Here is a 20,598-nt window from a genome sequence, read left to right as displayed (position 1 = left end):
TAAAAACAATGCGTACACCGACATACCTTCGGCAGGGATCGATATATCCGCTACAGTGACACCAAGGGACCTGTGCTCCGGTGGTCCGTTGAAATGCGTACGCACGGTGCATGACAGCTTGGCGCACGGCTCGAATGGTCCGCACGTCACTTCCGTCTGGTCGGGTCGAATGATGGTTCCGTTGGAGCACAGTTGGCGCCATTGTTGGGCTGCGCCTTTGTTGCTAGCTTCGTCTTCAGTTACTTCCACGGAGTAGTAGTCGAAGCGACCTTTGGGCCGCTGCCAGGATAAGGTTACGTAGCCCCTCTTTACGTGCACCAGTGCCAGGTTGGATACATCGGGAAGCTCTGCAAAGAATGTCGACCTTGTGGTGTCATTTTTGGCCGTAATATTGCTACTTGTCTCATTCAGTTTCGTATGGCGTGTTCAGGAACGCAATATACATTAGAATAATTCCAAAGTACAAATCATATGATAAAGCTTGCACGATTGTGATAACTAAATATGTTTATGTTATGCTGTCAACCAAAGCATGCCTGTGACAACGTTCATTTCGCGTTATCCCGAGTAAGTCTCAGTTCCGAATATATGTAGAGGGCCAATGAACTATATGTTACCACTGCAAAGAATATTCCCAATGATTGACAATCATTGACAATCTTCGTTGACAATCAAGCACCCTCAATGGTCGGAAATGTTATCTTGGGGTGGCAGAGCGTTCAGACACAATGAGGGTAAATGCACTAGCGATTATGGTTAGTCTTCTATTCCTGAATACTTGTGCTCTGGTTTACTTTGCAATGTATATATCCAGTAACGAAACCCCGAAAATTGCGCATTTCTATATTTCTGGTGTGCTATTCTCACGCGCAGTTACACACACATATGGTAAAAACAAGCACTCACCAAAAAGAGGTGTTCTGAATTCCAGCGACGCTGGGAGGCTGGTGAGAACGTTCAGGCCGCACTGTGTCTTCGCCGTGATGAGGATGCAGTACGAAGTGTCAGCAGTAGTGTTTATGTTCAACCACTCATCCCGTGTCTCGTACTTGGCACACTCACTGATGTTCTGGTTTTCGTCACATGATGCAAACACCTCACACACTTTTACGCAATACACGTCAGGAACACCGTGCAAATTAGCTGGCGCCTGCCACTCCAGTCTTGTCACTGCTGGTGATTTTGCCACCATTTTGATACTCCTGGGTTCACTTGGATCTGGTGAAGATGAATACTGGAAATAATTAGCGGATGACAGGTGCTCTTCAATTAGAGCCACTTGTGACTTAACTGCTCAAAATAATTATGAAGTTTCTACGTTTTCTGACATTCGCAATGACAACACAATACAATAAAAGAACGTATGCATGAGAGAAAATAAAAAAGCGGTGTAGAAACTGAAAAAAAGATAAACAGTGTATTGTTCGATCTATGCGCTAGTGCGATAATTGTATGCATAAATTTAAAACATCTATCAAAACATTGTAGTCGCAGCAGCTGGAAGAATGCTCACAAGAATGCTCACAAGAATGCTCACAAGAATGTTCGCGTCACAGAGGAAAGAACAGAAAGAATAGGAAAGACAGGTACGTTAACCAATTCAGGAAGACTGGTAACCTAGCCTACACAGCGGGAAGGGGTGGGGCAGTTCGAAAGATGGCTAAAGAAAGAATGAAATTACTCAAATTTGAGGTGGTAATCATGCGAAAAGGACGTACCAAAGCGGTTCAAATCGGCCTACGAATACGTACAGCGTATGATCATCACAAAGTGACCCTTCTCTTGAAGTATTGAAGCAAAAGATGGTGTTATCACAACTTTAGAATGCCAAACAGGTATTACCAGTAAAACAGATAGCTAGGTGAGTTGATATGTATCCATGTTACAACTTTTATTAGCATGCACAAAGAGCAGGACGAGATCGAGACAGACGAGCGCTAACTCTCAACTAATTTATTTAAGATAGAAAGCATAGTTCTGGAATTCTATTTAGCCGTGTCTTTTCATGTTTGCCTGTCACATGACTTGCACATGCGCTGACCTGATTTCCGGGTCCTTGTATATTTTCTTCCTTTCAAAAATAAATTAGTTGAGAGATAGCACTCGCCTGTCTCTTTCTTGTCCTGATTTTTGTGCGTGCTAAAAGAGTTATATCATGGGTGTATTACCAAAATAATATGAAAGCAGACAGCCTAATGGTAAACGCTGGTACGGCCATCGGTCTACCACCACACATTATTTTCATTATAAGCACGTTGTCGTACATATAGGACAGGTTATTCAGACCGAGACTCGCACACAAAACAGTCACGTGTCTTGAAATGACCTGAAAAGCTTTTGAAAATAAAGCGTATGAATGAAAGACACACGCTTCCTTATGCTTTCGTCTAAGACGACTTGACGACAAAAGGCATTTCTTTGTTAATATTTGAAGTCTACTGCACTAATCCCCTGTTCGCTCACCCCCGCCCCCGATCCCCTTTCCCCTCCTGGACATCCTGTGGTGGCACACTGCCTGCGGGATTGGCTCATTTTCGACAGAACAACGATGCCAGGCAAACGGTTGCTTCAAATATACGTGCCTACAGAGGCCTCCGAGATTGCCTACCAGCATGCAGCAGACAATATCGGTGTCCAAGAGCCACAACTTTTGATTTCTGCGATCTCCACTTGGAGTGAAGCTCGCACTAGTAAAAGGCCAATTACCCGTTTCCGATAATCGTAGTTTGCAGAGTAATTGCTAATATGTATGCCGTGTAGCTATCGGTAACCATGGTTAGTAATAGTATGTATAACTTGCATAGACGTCACAGTGGTCACCATTTTCAGGGACCAGATAGTTGAGATACTTCGTGAACTTTGGTGAACTCTTGCATGGCCGCGAGGAGCAAGAAACGGTGACATCATATTAGTGCCAGTACCCCTTCCAATTCTTCATGTTCCGCGTTGGCGCGGTTGGCGAACAGAAAAAAGCGAGGATAGCATAAAAGAACGCGAGAGGTGTAGGACTCTCTGCCGTTCATTGCACTGGCACTTTCAAATGCGATAGAAAGTCATGGCAGCCAGCATCTTCAGGTACGCAGCGCTAAGAACCTATCTCTGACGTCACGTGCAAATTATGCATTCGTTAAAAAGCAGCAATAATGGACTTTAGTAGAAACAATGCCAATTAGGATAGCCAGTGAAAACATTTTTTCGCACTGCAAGAAAAAGTTCGAGATTTCACATCCCTCTCGTGTTTTTTTTTTTGAAGGCTGTGGATTACGCTATTCTTCATGATACGGGAAATTACGTTGGGGCAGGCTCTCGATCGGCAGCACACCTGTAGACTGGTTCAAGTTCACAAGTGTCTCTTCCTGGATGAACTAGAATCCTTCAAAAAGGCGCTTATCGCGATGTATCTCCAAATAGTATATGCAGGAGTTGTCTAATTCGATGCGATGGTTGTTCGCCCCCCTGTAGGGAATGTGCTCCTGTTGCACTGGAACTTGCAGACGTCGTTTTTATGTTCACGCTGTCTCTTGAAAAAGTTCTTTTGCCCCTCTATCCCACCCTCCCTCCCCTTCATGAATGAAGAATCACAATGACCACGTGGTATGAAATAAACCGGCCCGTGCGCTTTCCTTCAGCAACCATGTGTTCTGGGACAGAGAGCTCCGGTGGCAGCAATCCACCTGCTACAACACACTTTCACGAAAAGCATGTCTGTACACTTTCTGTTGGTGGATTCTGCGGATTTTCTTCAAACAATGAGTGGCGATGGTGCAACCTTTCCCACAGCGAGTCGGCGTATCCTGAAAAATTTTTGCTCGCGATTTTCACGAACAAAACCGTTTCCAGCCACGCATTCTTTGCAAATGCCTGGTAGGCCAGCAGTTTCTCGACACTGTGCCAAGAAAATTTGATCAGGTGAAGTCTGGGAAAACGGCGCCAACAAGAAGAAAAAGCAAGGTGTAACATGACACTAGACGTTACCAAAAAAATGTTAACGTAAGTACGTTGACCGTTACAGTTCCAAAGTTGTAACGAGTAGGTTACTGAGTTACCGAACATTGTAACGTGTTACCATCCAGAAATCCAGTGTTGGCGGTAACGGCGCTACTTCTAACGTGTTATCACCCACACTGGATCTTTGGGACTGTTAGTGCGACGCCAGCGCCGCTTTTCGCGCTTTATGAAGCGTTCAGGGCCTCCACTTTAACAAAACCGGCGAAATATGCTCTGGCGCACGCTGAATATAATGAGAAATTTTGGCGGAAAAAATTGCACTACAAAACGACCAATCTAGGCAAAAAAGAAAAGAAAAGATCATTCCAATGTGTTGCTACAGATCCATCACAACGTGTTTGTAGCTTCAGGTTTTGCGGAAACTGCAGTTTGGCCCAAACTTTCTTGCGTCAACACAGTTAGTCAAGCAACAATAAAAATACCGCTTACCTTGAGCGCCGATGAAAATGTCACTCAAAGTGGTTCCCGCCGACAGGAGCTCTGGTGGTCCCTTATTGTACGTGCGAACAGTGACATCAACGCTGGAGCACGAATCAAAAGGGCCGCACGTGATCTGAGTCTGCTGAGGGCGAATGATTGTTCCATTGGGACAGACGCTCGCGGTGCGCATCGGTCGACGGACGTTTCCATTCTCATAGCCACCGCTGACATCAAGCCAGTAGAAGTCGAAGTTAAGCCGAGGTCGATCCCAGGCTATGGTGATATAGTGGTTATCGGCGGCCACTAAGTTGAGATTGGTTACGTCAGGCAGAACTGTAACAAGGGTGAAACAAAACTTGCTGCTCCGTTGTTTCTGTATCGGCTTTTTGTCATCTTGTGGTGGATAAGTACGACCAATCTGAATGTATTTTGTTCTCTTTATAAATTTAAAGTAAGGTTTCACTGTTGCATACGGTGCCACTAGCCCTTTTTTATGGGCGTAAAATCAATATTACCAAGTCACACAACTTTTAAAGAGCCAATGTCAAGTACCATTATTCTAAAATTGTTTATTTCATGTCCTACATGCCTAATTCCTTACTATATACTAGCATAGCAGTCTACACTGCCTGTAAAACATTCTGACCTTGCAGTGCCTTGTATATATAGATACCAAGAGAATAAGAGTTAGTTATATGCAGGAATTACCAACTTACCTGACTACACGTTCAAAATTTTCCACCGACACCTTGATATATAAAAACTTACCTGCCACGATTTTTAGCAGCATTGTTGACGTCAATGACTTCAAAAACCAACCAGGCAGTTGAGCATAAAGAGGTGGCTTAAACGTACTTGTGCGCGTACAAAAACATCGACCAGCGTGACTGAGGCACCTGTTTCAAAGCGTAGAACTTCTACAGTACACGGCAACTACAGCGCACTACACAGGTGTACATACAAGGGCTTTATTATTTGATTAAAAATAGGCATTTATTCTAAGAAAAGCGGCGAGTTGTATCCTGCCCAAAAAATATGTAAAACCCATCAGCGAGTTTATAATAGCCAAGTCTTGATTGCTCGCCACAACTGTGAAGCATGTTGGTAGAGTTTCAAGGTTACCTTATTTTTTGGAATGAATACAAATAAATTTTGTAATACACAAGCAAGTTTTCAAGGCCAAATTATGTTGTACAATTACAAGGGTTCCAGAAACGTTCAAGTGCAAGTTTGAATTTCAGTAAATGCAGCAGAGACTCAGCAGCTTTGGGGCGAATTTTGTCAGCGTGACATGTCCGTTCTACCGTGAAGACGAATGAATCGGTTACTGTATAAATTTTCCACTGCTTTATTTCTGCAATTATATATTTTCCATTCTTTCTTTCAGTATTCTGCCTTTACTTCATTCCTTAGTTGAGGAACAAAGACCCTCAAAAATAACACTTTTATGTAAATATTCCAATCCACAGACACGTTCAAAGACACCAAATAAACTGAACCGACAAGTCAGGCATCAAATAGCCAAAGATAAAAATTTTGACGCAATATACACCAATCTTTCTGGGCAGAATAAAATAGAGTTGTCAGAGCCAATAAATGAGGATCTAAGAATTTATTCTAACTAGCTCATCTCCTAGCTATCTTGAAATAACAAAGAAATTCATGACAAAAACATTTCACGATGGTGTAAATTTCGTGAAGCTATAGTTTCTAAGCCTAGATCATCAAACCTGACCTGTGTGCATGTGAACTTACAAATTTGTTCTTCAAACCCGAGAATTTTAGTACTATCCACTACCTTGTTAAGACTGCTACTGCTGGAAAATGAAACCTTTATTTGCAGCTCTGCAGTGAAATTTAATATTTGCAAACTAAGTCAGTTGCACATTCTCCTAAAATATAATCATTTTTTCTCAAATAAAAAATAAATATAGCTGGAACAGTCTACAATAGTCACAAGTAGGATGGCTAGCGCATTCGTAGATTTTTTATTGCACCCCTAAATGAGGTCCTTTACGAGGAGATATAAACTCGGACACTTTGAAGATAAGACACATCAATGCCTAACCGTACTTGTTTAAATGCTGGAACAGTTTTATCTTCAAGGCAGTAAAATAGAAGTGAGGACGCTTACCAGGCAAAGACGTAAATACTTCTGCGGCCGCTGGCCGGCTGCTTAGAACATGGCCAGCGCATTGCGACCTTGTTACGACCATCACACAGTACTTGGTGTCGACACTGCTTTGAAAATTCAGCCAAGTCTCGTAGGTTTGCTGTTCGGTGCAGTTGCTCGTGTCATCCTGTCTTCCACAAGACTCGAACGTGGTGCATATCCTTATTGCGTAGGAGAGAAATCTTCCCCAAATTTTTGCTGGTGGCTCCCACCATAGGAGCGTAAGTGAAGGCGATTTTTCGACCATGGTTATTTTCTTCGGAGGGTCCGCTTCTGGGAAATCAAAATGCAAACATCATACGGCGTCTCATTTTCACTGATACTAAAGACAGTTTGTGTGGGTGTTTTCAAAATACTTCAAGAAATTAAATATCAGTACGTTAACACCAGCATCTACTAGGAATTGCAGCAATAAGTAGCTAAGTTACATGTTACATTTCTTGCTTCACTTAACAGTCTGGTCCCAAAGACGTAAACTACGCGGAAAAAATGTACGGGACAGCACATGTTGGGAACATTTATTAAATTTTGTTTAGTATTCTGTTACTGAAGCATGATCTCAAAGATGAGCACAAAGTAATTAATCATGTTGTAGCAGCTACATGAAATATTTCTTGCCGTATTTATTAACAATAATATCAGGGGCTAAGCAGCAAATAATTCTTGCATTATTGATTAAATGGATGCTAAGTCAGCGATAAAGCACAGCCAATTTAATTTTACAGAAACTTGTTCATAATACAATAATTAAATGGTATACTGCAACGCAGTTTTTGGAAGTTCTGTAAACCTGTCTATGGCAACATTGGAAAACAAATCAATCAAATGAGATTCAGATGAAATGAACAGAAGTAGGCAATATTCAGAATTTTTCTATCTCAATTGAATACCATTTTAACGAATAAACTTCTAGTGTATCAGTGGTCCATTAAAAGTTTCATCTTTAACGTTTCGATAGGAACTATTGGTTCACCGTAGCGAAAAAATCTACTTGTTTCAAAAGTGAAGGTTTTATAGCGTCCAGATTCTTGCGTCATACGTCGAAAACCCGGCGCAGGGTGCGCACATAAATGTAGCCCAAGAAATTTCACGCGTAACATGAGTATTAGTAAGTTCCATTTTTTATTAATTTTTGCTCTCATAATCGGAATGTTGTTGGCCATTAGCCGTCTTTGACACGGCAATATGTTCTTTTGAGGAGATGACTTGTCATGTCACGTTACCACATGCACTTTACTGCCGTCACGACTTGAACGCATGGCTGTCGTATTTGTAAGTAGCAACTGAAGTGCTGCGCTGGCAAACAAATCAATGAAGGTCTAGTTTCCGGCCTAGAGATAATAAGCATTCAAGAAGGAGTGCTTTGCAATGTGATATCAAGAAAAAAATAGAGAAAAAGAAGACAGAAAACATTCCAGGTTGATGTAACCCTCTTAGTTGAAGAAGACATTTGCTGATATGGCATTCTTTAACAGTTCGCCTAGCTGTCATTTTGTGACAGGATGGCGTGATTTTTCCTTACTTTTATTGTCCAACAACTTGTCATTGCTGTTGAGTTGCTATACAGTTTTGTTAGAACGCTTTGCTTGCAACGTGACCAAGAAACGACCTTTATTGGTTTTTTCATTAGGCATTAGATCGCTACTATAGTGAGCAAATCACAAGAAAGAAGAATGAACCGCGAATACCGCAAATATATTCTTACTGTATTCCAAGAAAACAGAGCTGAATCTTATATACCGATGCATGTTCCCTCATTCCTTTTTTTTTTGAAGTGTGTAGCAGAACGAAACAAGCTGTCTGAAGAATTATGTTGTGCAAATGAACAACTATTGGGGTCTATGTTGTAAGCCCCTTGCTTTAACGCCTAAGGGCAATGCATGAAAATAAATAAATAAATAAAGAAAGAAAGAAAGGAAGAAAGTGCCAACATTTTTTGTCACTTTTTACATTTCAACTTTCCACGACCACCACCGCGCAATTCCATTCGGCTGTTCAAACTTCCACTCAAGGTTTACATGGCTCACCTTCGGGGAGGATCAAGGTTCCCGCTACTGTCACGCCTAAAGACCCGTGCTCTGGTGGTCCCTTGAAATGAGTACGCACGGTGAATGACAATTTGGCGCACGGTTCGAATGGGCCGCAGGTCACTTCTGTCTGGTCAGGTCGAATGATGGTTCCGTTGGCGCACAAACGATGTGGCGCAGCTCTTTCAACACCAGCGTCGTGTTCGGTCACTTCGACAGTGTAGTAGTCGAAGCGACCTTTGGGCCTCCGCCACGATAACGTTATGAAACCGCTTTTTACACCTTCCACTACCAGCTTGGACACGTCGGGAAGCCCTGCAATGAAGGTGAACCTTCTGTTATTGTTCTCTTAAAAAAAAAATCTCTTTCGTCCATCCCGAATAATATCTCAGTGTGATGCACTGGCGAACTATATTAAAGTGAGGCCTGGGACAGCGGTGTCCGTTGTACAATACAGTCGTCACCAAGCTTAACAAGAACACTCCACAGTGGGTCATGAAACAGTCTGATTGACAGTAGCAACACGTATCTTTCGGTGCTGTTGCTGCGATGTTACCGATGCATACAGACATTCTATGCGAGCGTATCAAGGTATTATCGCGGTAACAGCACCCAGCGCTTCACAGCTGGCATCAGTCAGAGCATTAGTCCGTATCACGCGTCAGTATAAACGGGTCAATTTACGTCAAAAACAAAGAAAAAGGCTTACCAGTCGTCTTGAAGCGTTCCGCTTTCGGTAAAATCTGCAAAAGAAGCACATGTGATTTGATTAGGCACACACGTAATTGTTCTTCAAGTCACGCAGGCAAACCTCCACTCTAGCACACATGTTCAGGCAGTGCGAGTAGAGATACCCTAGGTTAAGCAATGAGGGTTGCACTCGCTTTTAACGTAGCCCCGTTCTAGGCCAGCAAGTTTTGGCTGCCTGGCACGCCCATTAACGGGCAGATGAGCTAAGCCGACGAGTCCCAATGTGGGACTAGCGGCATACGCGACGACTTCTCGTCCTCGTCGGACCTTTAATAAAGTTCACTCACTCCCTCACTCACTAACTCACTCACTCACTAACTCACTCATCCTGGCTGTATTCACACGAACGAGAACATGACACAACACCAATGGCGCATATCAAGGAAAAGAGATCGCTGGTGCTGTCGTATATCATATAAATGTTTCGTGGCTTTTCTCAGTACTCAGTAGTTATCCTTCTTTGAGGCTAAAGCAAGCAGGCCGAGTGGACAAGTTACGAAAGTTTAAATGAGCTAAGCATGTGTCGGACTCATGTGACCCTGTATATAAACGTGCGCTCTTGAACTTGGAAAAAAAAATCCGGCAGATTCGACGTGCCTCGGGAATCCACGTTATGCGAAGCGTGAGGAGAGAAGATTACCGTGTTGCAATATTTGTTATTGAGCGACTTGTTAAGACCCTAAATATATGGAAAAATGTTTTAAGCACCGACATGTTGAACAGCCACTCATGTTTTACATAACGAGTAGTTTACTCTTGTACAACAAATCCAACAGCAACATCATTATTAGCAACACCAGAAGCGATAAGCCGTTGTGTAACGCTTGTGCTTGGTTGGGAGGTTGGCAGCCCTAAACCCTGATACATAAAGCATCTTCAGAGGATGGCAACTTACTACAAGTGACGTCAAGCCTACGAGATGGCTGCATCATAGGAGTATATATGTAATGTTTATAAAAAAAATTGGACGGCCAGCATTGCAACTACACATGCCATTTCACCAACAGTGCACCTGAATAGTGTTATATTTCCGAAGCAGTACCGAGACGTGGCACGGTTCTGTGGGTGAACACTTGATTTCCACGCAGAATGATTGGGTTTGATTCCTGCTGGGACATTGATGCTCATTAGGTCAACGCTGCTGATGTCCACTTTTTAACCCTCTCGCATTTAAATTACCCATGTCTGCTGTCGCCGCAGTTAACGCATACCCGCCCGCCGAAATGTACCCTAGTTTGGCGGAAAGTCCTTGACGTACGTGAGGAATAATATATATATATATATATATATATATATATATATATATATATATATATGTATATATATATATATATATATATATATATATATATATATATATATATATATATATATATATATATATATATATATATATATATATATATATATATAATGTAGACAGCTAAATGCGAAACGTGCCCGCAATGGTTCGACCCTAATATTAGAACCACAAGCATTAACACTTGCTCCTCTACCAAGCAATTCCGGTGAAACGCTTCCAGTTTTTTCCATTTATATAGAAATTTTGTCTGGTAAGAACAAAGAGGGCTGAACTGATGATTCTCGTCGAAGTGAATAATCATGTTGGATACCTATGATATTGCACCACGTTTAATTTCCCAACAACTGATCAAGGTGCTGTCTGTTTGTCTGTCAGAAGACGAGCGCAACCCGCCATCGCCCTCCGCGTCCGCCGCTCCACTTCCTCCACACCCAACCAACGATCCGACACGTGCGGCAGCGATACAATTGACAGAGAGAGTCACTCATTTTCCGTACACCCATGCACAGCCCGCGCAGCATCCAATCAGAGAGTTGCGAAACAGCGCAGTCTAGAATACCCTTACTGCACTGCAGTTTGTATGTACTTCTCGGAGGAAGCGCAATCTGTTATACTGTTCGAGAGATGCTACCCGTTACGCCTGACGCGGAAAAAGGTGTGACTGACATGCCCGAAATGGCCTGATATGACCAAATTAAGAGCAGTAAGGGGTCAATTGGCGCTCTTTTTGAGATAACTAGGAAGACAGTCACTCCACCCTTACACCACTCTCCATTCTCCTGCCTTCGTGTAATCGCGGATGCCTGTGTAAATCAGCAACGGCGGTAAAGAAACGGCATTTCTTGTGACCGCCTGATTGAACTCTTCGGCAAAGTGCGGGAGTTTCTTGCGTATGAGTGCTGTTAACACGTGGGCACGTGTGGATATTCATGACGTGCGAACGTATAGTTGAGCACGTGTGAACATTGCTTTAGTGATTGCACAGTTTTGTGAGAAAACTTTATATTCGTTGATTGGTTACTGACAACTTCATGATGCAATGAAGTTAGTACTTAAGGTAAGAGGAGTTGCCGGAGCTAAACAGAGGCATCTACCTAACCTTAAACGCACTTCTGAACATGCCGCATCTCATAGACTATTTTACCTAAGACTTGTGGGTGCCGCCTTCTTCGGCTGCTAAGCCGATGCTTTCTTGCTTTTGTATATTGCGACCTGGAGGAATAAGGTCATGAAACATCACGTGCACCAACCCAACAATTTTCGTGCCGGAATGTCTAGCGAAACGTAGACTGTTCGTTTATTTGTTAAAAAAAACCCCTAAAACACAAAGTTTAGTATGCCAAGACGGCGGCACTGAAACCCACCTGCAGAATAGTCTGTATGAGCACAGGCAGCTTCAAATAAAGTACCGTACAGTGGCATTATGAAGGGGTAGCGGCGACAATATCAGCGTCGAGCCACCGGCTGTGAGGCCGTCGCCGGCTGCGAGAGCAAGCAGCCACTATCCGCCGCATTGTGCTCACCGCCAAAGTCGCTTATTGAGTCATGCATTCTTCCGGTCACAGGAAATATTTTGCCGTTCGCGCCCTTTCCTCGAAGTGAGTGAGTGGAAGCAATAAAACTTACGCAAACGTTGTGCGGCGAACCGAACTGTTGGTGACGCGTTTTCAATCTTTCTTAAAATTTGAATGTTTCACCTCCATTCCCATTCGCATTACATAGGCTCGCACTGGGTATGCTGTTAAGGGGAATGCTTTGATCGCCGTGCGCCCTACTCTGTCCCACGTTGCACAGTCTACAGCTCAAGTTGCTATAATTATGTGTGGAATTTTTCAAAAATGAACTGATAACGTGGTTTTAACGATGCCCAGAATTTGGCCCGTGACTTTCTTGCAACTCGACATCGGAGCCTTTGGCTGCCATTACCCTAAAAACCTGTGGGAGTATAAGCCTGTTCGTTCGTCAAAGGCTGAACAGGTCTGAGTAACAATACAGAGAAGAGTGCATGCTCTCTCATAGAGGATTATGGGGTTGGGAAGCTTTCCTGTCCTCCCCTCGTATGCATACCAGTGATACTCATGCACGAAGTTCTGGGTTGACAGCACTGCTTACTGCGTGGTATTGCTTCCAGAAAAAAAAAAGAAAGGAGTACCGAAAACGTTTGTTTCATCCCGCTATTTTTTTGCCTTCCCGTATTCATAGCTGCGCAGAGCTCTGTGTAGTTTTGCTACGTTATTTTCTCTTGCAAGAGCTGTCGTAGGCGTGTCGGCATTCACTTGAGCATAATTTTTTATGTAACAAAAATTTGAACATGTTTTTTTGTTTTTAAAAGAGTATATTCATTTATTTGAGTGCCACCAACGGCAATGAAAAGTGATGCAAGCCAATGAACGCGCAACCAGAGAACCTTGTGACATGTAAGCGCTGTCTGCAATTTTTGTTAGGGCGGGAATAGTGATTTAAATGACCTAAAATCAATAAGTAGAGATCAGGACACACTTTTTTACCACGTGTATTTGTCTTTTCATTTCAGGAACATTGTAAAACGATGCCATACCTGAACCACGTAACAAAAAGATGCTCCAGCTGAGCTTGGAGTACAAACTAAGATGGCAGCAGCATCATTGCCGAAAGCTCATGCTGGTGCAAGACAACACCTGAGCTCGGTATATCATTGTAACATTCGATGCCCATGGGTGGTAAGTACTATAAGAATGTCAAAATATAATTTGATAATACATAGTATGATGTTGTGAGAACTTCGACGTATACTGTGATTTTAAATTCAGTACGCCACGGTGCTCAGGTTGTAGACCAATTTTTCTTCAGCTGCATCATTACCTTTCTGAAAGACTCGTAGTGTTTTCCTTCAAAGCTGAGAGCTTAATGGGTCAGGTCTGGGATAATTCCTTTTTTTATCTCTTTTTTTGAGAAAAAAATCTGATCTGCAGATCTTAGCTACGCAAAGATATAATAACAATGAACATTCCTAAACCGTGTTGCTGGTACCATAGAGTTTCCTATAAATACGCTACAGGTAACTATGGCACTCTTGTCCGTGGGAAGGACAGCATGGGAATGCCAGCATGGGAATGACAGGTAGCACAGAAGTTTGTCTAATCTTCGTACTTCCAGCTCCGTTCGGCTTCGCGTGGCTCGAAGCTACTTTGTTCCACGCCAACCATCAGCGAATCTTCAGCAGTTGCACTTCACCACCCTAACCTTTTGTTAGGCACATTAATTCATATGAGGCCACGAAGATATGTGCGATCCGTTCTTTTATTCGAAACGAAAGCAAAGCACAGCAATAAACAAAGCCGCAAGTACATTTGATGTCCATATGCTGATGATGATAATTTTTGGGGTTCAACGTCCCAGTACTGCCATATGATAGGAGAGACGCTAGAGTGGAGGGCTCCAGAAATTTCCACCACCTGGGGATCTTTAACGTGGACCAAAATCTGAGTACACGGGCCTACAACATTTCCGCCTCCATTGGAAATGCAGCCACCGCAGCCGGGATTCGAACCCGCGACCTGCGGGTCAGCCGCCGAGTGCCTTATCTAATAGACCCCCATGGCGGGGATGTCCACATGCTGGAAGACTAGGCAAATTTGTATACGATCCAGCACTCCCATGGTCGCCGAATCATAGCAGCGCCATTGTCCCCTCTAGGTAATTTTAAGAAACACTATGGCTGGCTGCAACGTTTCGACACGTGCTGTTGTTTTTTTTTCAAGGCCCTCTCCTCTTCCGCATTTGTAGTTGGGATAGAGTGTTCGAAGAATACGCCCACATTTCAGACGCCCACACATTCCCCATTTCCGGGAACATGCACTCCTCCAAGCTTCCAGATTTTCATAAACTTCCACATTGTTACGAGGGCTAATAAAGCGTGCATCAATCAAGAAAAGTGTTGTTAGCTTACCTCCGCTCGCTGCAGAACGAACAGCGTCACAGCAGCCACCGTTGTGATCAGGCAAAACGTAATAGCTACTGCTAGCGATTTCCTCGCTGTGCACCGGCATCCACGTGCTTTCTTGGGAAGGGCCTGTGACTGTTCTTGATCGGCTTCGACCAACGTCACCGAATCATTCCTGCAATGGTACTTGGCATACGGCGGCAGCTTCCCGTCATCCATGGAAAGGTCCATACTTCAGCGCGTGTATTTTTTTTATGCGGGTCTTTGCGTTCTGCGGACTAATGCATCATCGCATCAACACCCCAATGTAAATGAGACGATTTCCTGCGCAAATTAAAATGGCACATGTACGCTTGTACCCCAATAATGTCTTCAAATGGCAAGGTAGAAATTCAATGAGATCCTCTAGGTTTCAAAGCGTTTGTGTATAAAAGATATCGGGATAACTCAAGCCAAAGTGTACACATATGCGGACGCGCTCTAAGAATGCGCCAACAAAATGCAAGCTGCAGACTAATGCGTGCAGTAAGTCACGCTATATTTAGTGCTTCGACCGATTTCCTGTTAATAAAAAATAATTACAAACGTTTGTAGCGACGAAGGTGGGAAAAATTCTCAATAATAATGTACTATAGGCAGCCATTCAAAACGTCTGATTAGATCTTTTCTAACGGTTGATTTAGTACGTGCTATTGCCGTTTTGCCAACTATATTTGCCCGCCAACTACAAAAATATGCTGGACATACTTGTTGTCGCGCCTACGCGCACCATGATTGCAGGGTTTTCTAACGTACCACACCGCACTCTACGAACCGTAGCATTTGGTCAGGTCTGCTGCCGTTTAAACAAATCTGACAGCGCAGCAACGACGTTGGTGGCTGGGCGACGATCCCGCTAGTTGCTTGCGGCCCTGCAAGCGATAGCAGTTGCATCTGAGGCGGCAATGTCGTAGGCCCGTGTACTCAGATTTGGGTGCACGTTAAAGAACCCCAGGTGGTCAAAATTTCCGGAGCCCTCCACTACGGCGTCTCTCATAATCAAATGGTGGTTTTGGGACGTTAAACCCCACAAATCAATCAGTTGTATCTGTGGGTCGTAACGAACGACCGCCAGGGATGCAGAACGTTTGCACTTCGTTCGTTGAAGAGCACTTTAATCAGGGCGCACAAATGCGCCTTTGATTATGTTTATATTTTTTTATTTTGTGGGAATATGTAATAACACACATAGTAGTAAATGTTGGGCTTTATAGGCCCAGCATTGCCATGATTATAAGCGACATCGTAGTGGCGGGCAACGAAAGTTTACTCCACCGGGGGTTTTTTAACGTGCACCTATATATTTATATATATATATATATATATATATATATATATATATATATATATATATATATATATATATATATATATATATATATATATATATATGTAAATGGTACTCGATCATTTCCGCCACCACATAAATTGCGGCTGCCACGGCCGTGATTCGATCCCGTGACCTCTGGATCAACACTCAAGTGCCGTACCCAGTGGACTGCCGTAGGGGGTAAAAATAACACGTAGCAAAATAAAGTGATAAAAAGGCCTAATTGAATATTTCGCGAACGCTATATACAACGTTTTACATTTAAATTTTCAGTTCAGCTCCTTCGCTTCAAACGTTTGTGAATTAATATTTCCTAATTATTCGATTGACCAGAACGCAAGAATTACGGTGACTTACCCCATGCAGCATGTATTTGCTTTCGTCATCGTAAAGTGCCTCGACATACTCAGAAGCTCTTACTCAAGTTATTTGGTGCTCGTGTAAAATGCAAAGGCACGCATGCCGTGCTTGAAAGGGGGCCATCGACGTGGGTAAGCACACCCAGAAACTGTGCCTGGCAGTAACGCAAGTGTAGGCATGTACTAACATCTTGCTCGTGGCGCCTTAAAGAAAGACAGCGAACTACAACTCCCGTGAAGTAAGCAACGTCGTCTGGGGAAACAAAAAGCTGGAAGAGTGAGCGATCACCAAGTTGGAAAAAAAACGTGCTATTTTGTTAGTTACGAACATGAAAACGCCGACATTACAACTGTCCAGAACGATATGATCAATCAATAAACCACTAAAACTAAAAAAAAAACACCGCATTCTCTACGTACCTCTTTGATGGGAAAACATGCCGCAATGTCAAACGCACATTCTCCAGCTGCACACGAGACCTTCGCATCGATCACGTAGAACAGCTAAGAAACCAATGGCGTGCGGAAGACGACGAGTACATGTGTGGTCTCAAACTGAGTCAAGAAGTCCTGACCCAGACCAGATATGGCATTGAAAGAGGCTGCCGCAACCGGAAGTTAGCACGTGTAGAAGAACGACAAATAATCGCCGCGAAGCAACGGATCGCAGTCCTTGCAGGCACCACCGCTTCCTTCATACCGTGATAAGAATCATGTAATGTTTCACAGCCCTTGAGTAAGCACTACGGCAACTTCGACTAACAGCTACAATTAACATACAAAGAGTACGTAAAGCTTTGGAAATATTCAGTTTTAGTGTCCCTGTCTTCACTCTTTGAAGTTTCATCGGTTTTGGCTCCCATATATTTTTGGGTAATCTCCAACATACTTTAAGATAAGGCTACAACTTGTGTTGTGAACAATTGGGAGCCTTCGATTTTACAATAGTTTATATTGACACAGAGTTCAGCGTAAATGAATTTTAGGATAAATCTGTACGCGAGGAACACCTTTGATGAACTTAAAGTTTCAGTTATGTTGAAGACCCATCAAATTTGGACAAAAAAATTGTAACTGGGATTTGCAATAAAAAATAAGGGTAACCAATAACCTTTAAACACTTCAAGTTCTCAACCAAAGGTGAAAATATGGCAGAAATGCGCCTGGTTGGGATAGAAAATAGAGAATTGAGAAAATTCCAACCAAAAATTTATTGTCAAGAAACCATGACGTTTTGAAGCTGGACTGGCTTCCCCTTCAGGAGGCAGAAGGCCCGAGATATGCGGCGCTTAGGTAGGCTCCACCAAACGGGCCCTGCATATATAAATACTGATAAATATTGAATGGGCCATATGATATTTGTCGAATGATATACCGCTCTTGTGATACATGTTGGTGATGTGCAGTACGTTACCAGTTTTGAATACAGAACTGTGTGAAGTGGTATTCAGTACTATTCCTGCGTTCTCAACTCGCTCCATTTTCATGTAATATAATTGTCCAATGTTATCCCTAACTCTATAACAGTGTTGTCAGGCCGGCAGTTGTAATTTGCGATATATGATACTTTTATGTAAAACCAACTCATACATATCCCATTTGTCTTGTATGAATCGCCAGTTTAGCTACCTTAATCCGGCTTTAAACTGAAATTTACCGGCTTCCCCGCATGCTGATATAGTGTCAGTTCAAGCCATGTTATTTACCAAAGAACAATTCTACCCTCCGTGCACCTTCTGAAATCATATACAATGTTTTTTACATTCTCACGGCATCATTTTTTATCTTATAATAAGTACAGCTCTGAACAGCATCTCGCGTTTCAACGAAAAGTAGAACTGAAAATGACTTGTCTTCATCGTCTTCTGTATAAAAGATGTTCTTACCCGTATGCCGTGTGTCCCACATAACTTGAGCCAAGGATTCGAAAATGAAAAACACTTTAGTGGCGAATTGAACCAAATGCGTGCTATACTCGCACTAGCCTATAGATACTCAGACTATTTTTTTATTTCTCCCCGTAATAAATATTTAAAATGACCTATTTTTACCTTTTGGGCTGGAATCCAAAAATATGAACACTAAGATGTAGAGCACTTTCAGAAACCACCGACAAAATTGTTTCCTGTACGATACGTCTAGCTCTGTTATTGTTTCTTCGTTGTAAAGAAAGCCTATAGCAGCACTATCGCAGTGCGCTCATGGTCCGTCACACTGCTTCTTTTCACGTTTCGTGGGCTTTCTTTACAACGTAGAAAAAATAACAGTGGGAGACGTCTCATACATTAAAGAATTTAGTCGATGGTTTCTGAAAGTGCTCTACATCTCAGTGTTCATACTTTTGGCTTCCAGCCCATAATTAATAAGTTAGGTAATTCAGATTTATTAATAATAAGAATTCGTGTCAATCAATCAATCAATCAGTCTGTCTGTCTGTCTGTCTGTCTGTCTGTCTGTCTGTCTGTCTGTCTGTCTGTCTGTCTGTCTGTCTGTCTGTCTGTCTGTCTGTCTGTCTGTCTGTCTGTCTGTCTGTCTGTCTGTCTGTCTGTCCGTCCGTCCGTCCGTCCGTCCGTCCGTCCGTCCGTCCGTCCGTCCGTCCGTCCATCCATCCATCCATCCATCCATCCATCCATCCATCCATCCATCCATCCATCCATCCATCTATCTATCTATCTATCTATCTATCTATCTATCTATCTATCTATCTATCTATCTATCTATCTATCTATCTATCTATCTATCTATCTATCTATCTATCTATCTATCTATCTATCTATCTATCTATCTATCTATCTATCTATCTATCTATCTATCTATCTATCTATCTATCTATCTATCTATCTATCTATCTATCTATCTATCTATCTATCTATCTATCTATCTATCTATCTATCTATCTATCTATCTATCTATTTGCGCGCTCTTTGGTCGTCTCCCCAGCTTGCCATATTCCAAAATTAGCATCATAATCATCATCATCAGCCTGACCACGTCCATTGCAGGGTAAAGGCCTCTCCCATGTTACGCCAGTCAACTCGGTCCTGTGCTTGCTGCTGCCAATTTATACCCGCAAATTTCTAAATCTCACCTGCCCACCTAATCTTCTGTCTCCCTCTAAACCGCGTATCTTCTCTGGGCATCCAGTTAGTTACCCTTAATGACCAACGGTAATCCTGTCTATGTGCTACATGCCCGGCCCATGCCCATTTCTTCTTCTTGATTTCAGCTATGATATCCTTAACCCCCGTTTGTTCCCTAATCCACTCAGCTCGCTTCTTGTCTCTTAAGGTTACACCTACCAGTTTTTTTCCATTGCTCGCTGCGTCGTCCTCAATTTAAGCTAAACCCTCTTTGTAAGTCTCGAGGTTTCTGCTCCTTAGCTAAGAACCGGCAAGATGCAGCTGTTATGTACCATTCTCTTGAGGGATAGTGGAAATCTCCCTGTCATGATTTGAGAGTGCTTGCCAAATGTACTTCCCCACATTTTTATTCTTCTAGTTACTTCAATCTCGTGGCTCTGCTCCGCGGTTATTACCTGCCCTAAGTAGACACAGCCTTTTACAACTTGAACCCATCTCGAAGCGCTGCTTTCTTCCGAGGTTGTTGTACATTACTTTCGTTTTCTGCAGATTAATTTTAAGACCCACTTTTCTGCTCTCTTTGCCTAAGCCCGTAATCGTGAGTTGCAATTCGTCCCCTGAGTTACTCAGCAAAGCAACGTCATCGGCGAAGCTCAGGTTACTAAGATACTCTTCATTAACTCTTATCCCTAACTGTTCCCATTTTAGGCCTCTGAAAACCTCCTGCAAGCACGCGGTAAAGAGCATTGGGGAGATTGTAATCCTTTGCCTTACACCCTTCTTTATAGGTATTCTGTTGCTTTCTTTATGAAGCAAAATGGTAGCATTTGATGCCCTGTAGACTTCTTACAGGATGTTTACATATACTTCATCGACGCCATGATTCCGCAGTGTCTGCTTGACTGCTGATATTTCTGCTTAATCAAATGCCTTCTCGTAATATATGAAGGCTTTATATAGTGGCTGGCTATATTCTGAGCATTTCTCTATTTCCTGATTGATAGTATGAATGTGGTCGGTTGTTGAGTAGCCTGTTCGAAATACTGCTTGTTCTTCTGGTTGATTGAATTCAAATGTTTTCTTAACTCTGTTAGCAATTACCTTTGTAAACAGCTTTTATACTATGGAGAGTAAGCTGATCGGCCTGTAATTCTTCCAGTCCTTGTCATCTCCTTTCTTATGTATTC

The 20,598-nt window shown here is 42.7% G+C and overlaps 1 protein-coding gene across 3 annotated transcripts in view; it reads right to left on the bottom strand.

Moving 5' to 3' along the window:
* Window positions 1–16,926, bottom strand: part of LOC119164353 (tenascin-X) — a 44,196-nt gene extending 27,270 nt beyond the window's left edge. The window contains exons 1-8 of one of the 3 annotated variants that reach the window (XM_075871490.1): window positions 16,752–16,926; window positions 14,610–14,927; window positions 9,338–9,371; window positions 8,629–8,943; window positions 6,563–6,874; window positions 4,438–4,761; window positions 907–1,218; window positions 27–347 (exon numbers count right to left, since the gene is read on the bottom strand). In XM_075871490.1, coding sequence (XP_075727605.1) covers window positions 27–347; window positions 907–1,218; window positions 4,438–4,761; window positions 6,563–6,874; window positions 8,629–8,943; window positions 9,338–9,371; window positions 14,610–14,834 — 1,843 coding nt within the window. In that variant the 5' untranslated portion in view covers window positions 14,835–14,927; window positions 16,752–16,926. The remainder of the gene's footprint in view (window positions 1–26; window positions 348–906; window positions 1,219–4,437; window positions 4,762–6,562; window positions 6,875–8,628; window positions 8,944–9,337; window positions 9,372–14,609; window positions 14,928–16,751) is intronic. The other 2 variants (XM_075871488.1, XM_075871489.1) reach the window with 2 other exon arrangements.
* Window positions 16,927–20,598: the final 3,672 nt, after the last annotated feature.

The sequence above is a fragment of the Rhipicephalus microplus genome, chromosome 8 (assembly GCF_043290135.1).
Source record: "Rhipicephalus microplus isolate Deutch F79 chromosome 8, USDA_Rmic, whole genome shotgun sequence".
Lineage (NCBI taxonomy): Eukaryota > Metazoa > Arthropoda > Arachnida > Ixodida > Ixodidae > Rhipicephalus > Rhipicephalus microplus.
The sequence above is the reverse complement of the archived record's forward strand: the minus strand, read 5'-3'. Positions and strand labels throughout refer to the sequence as shown.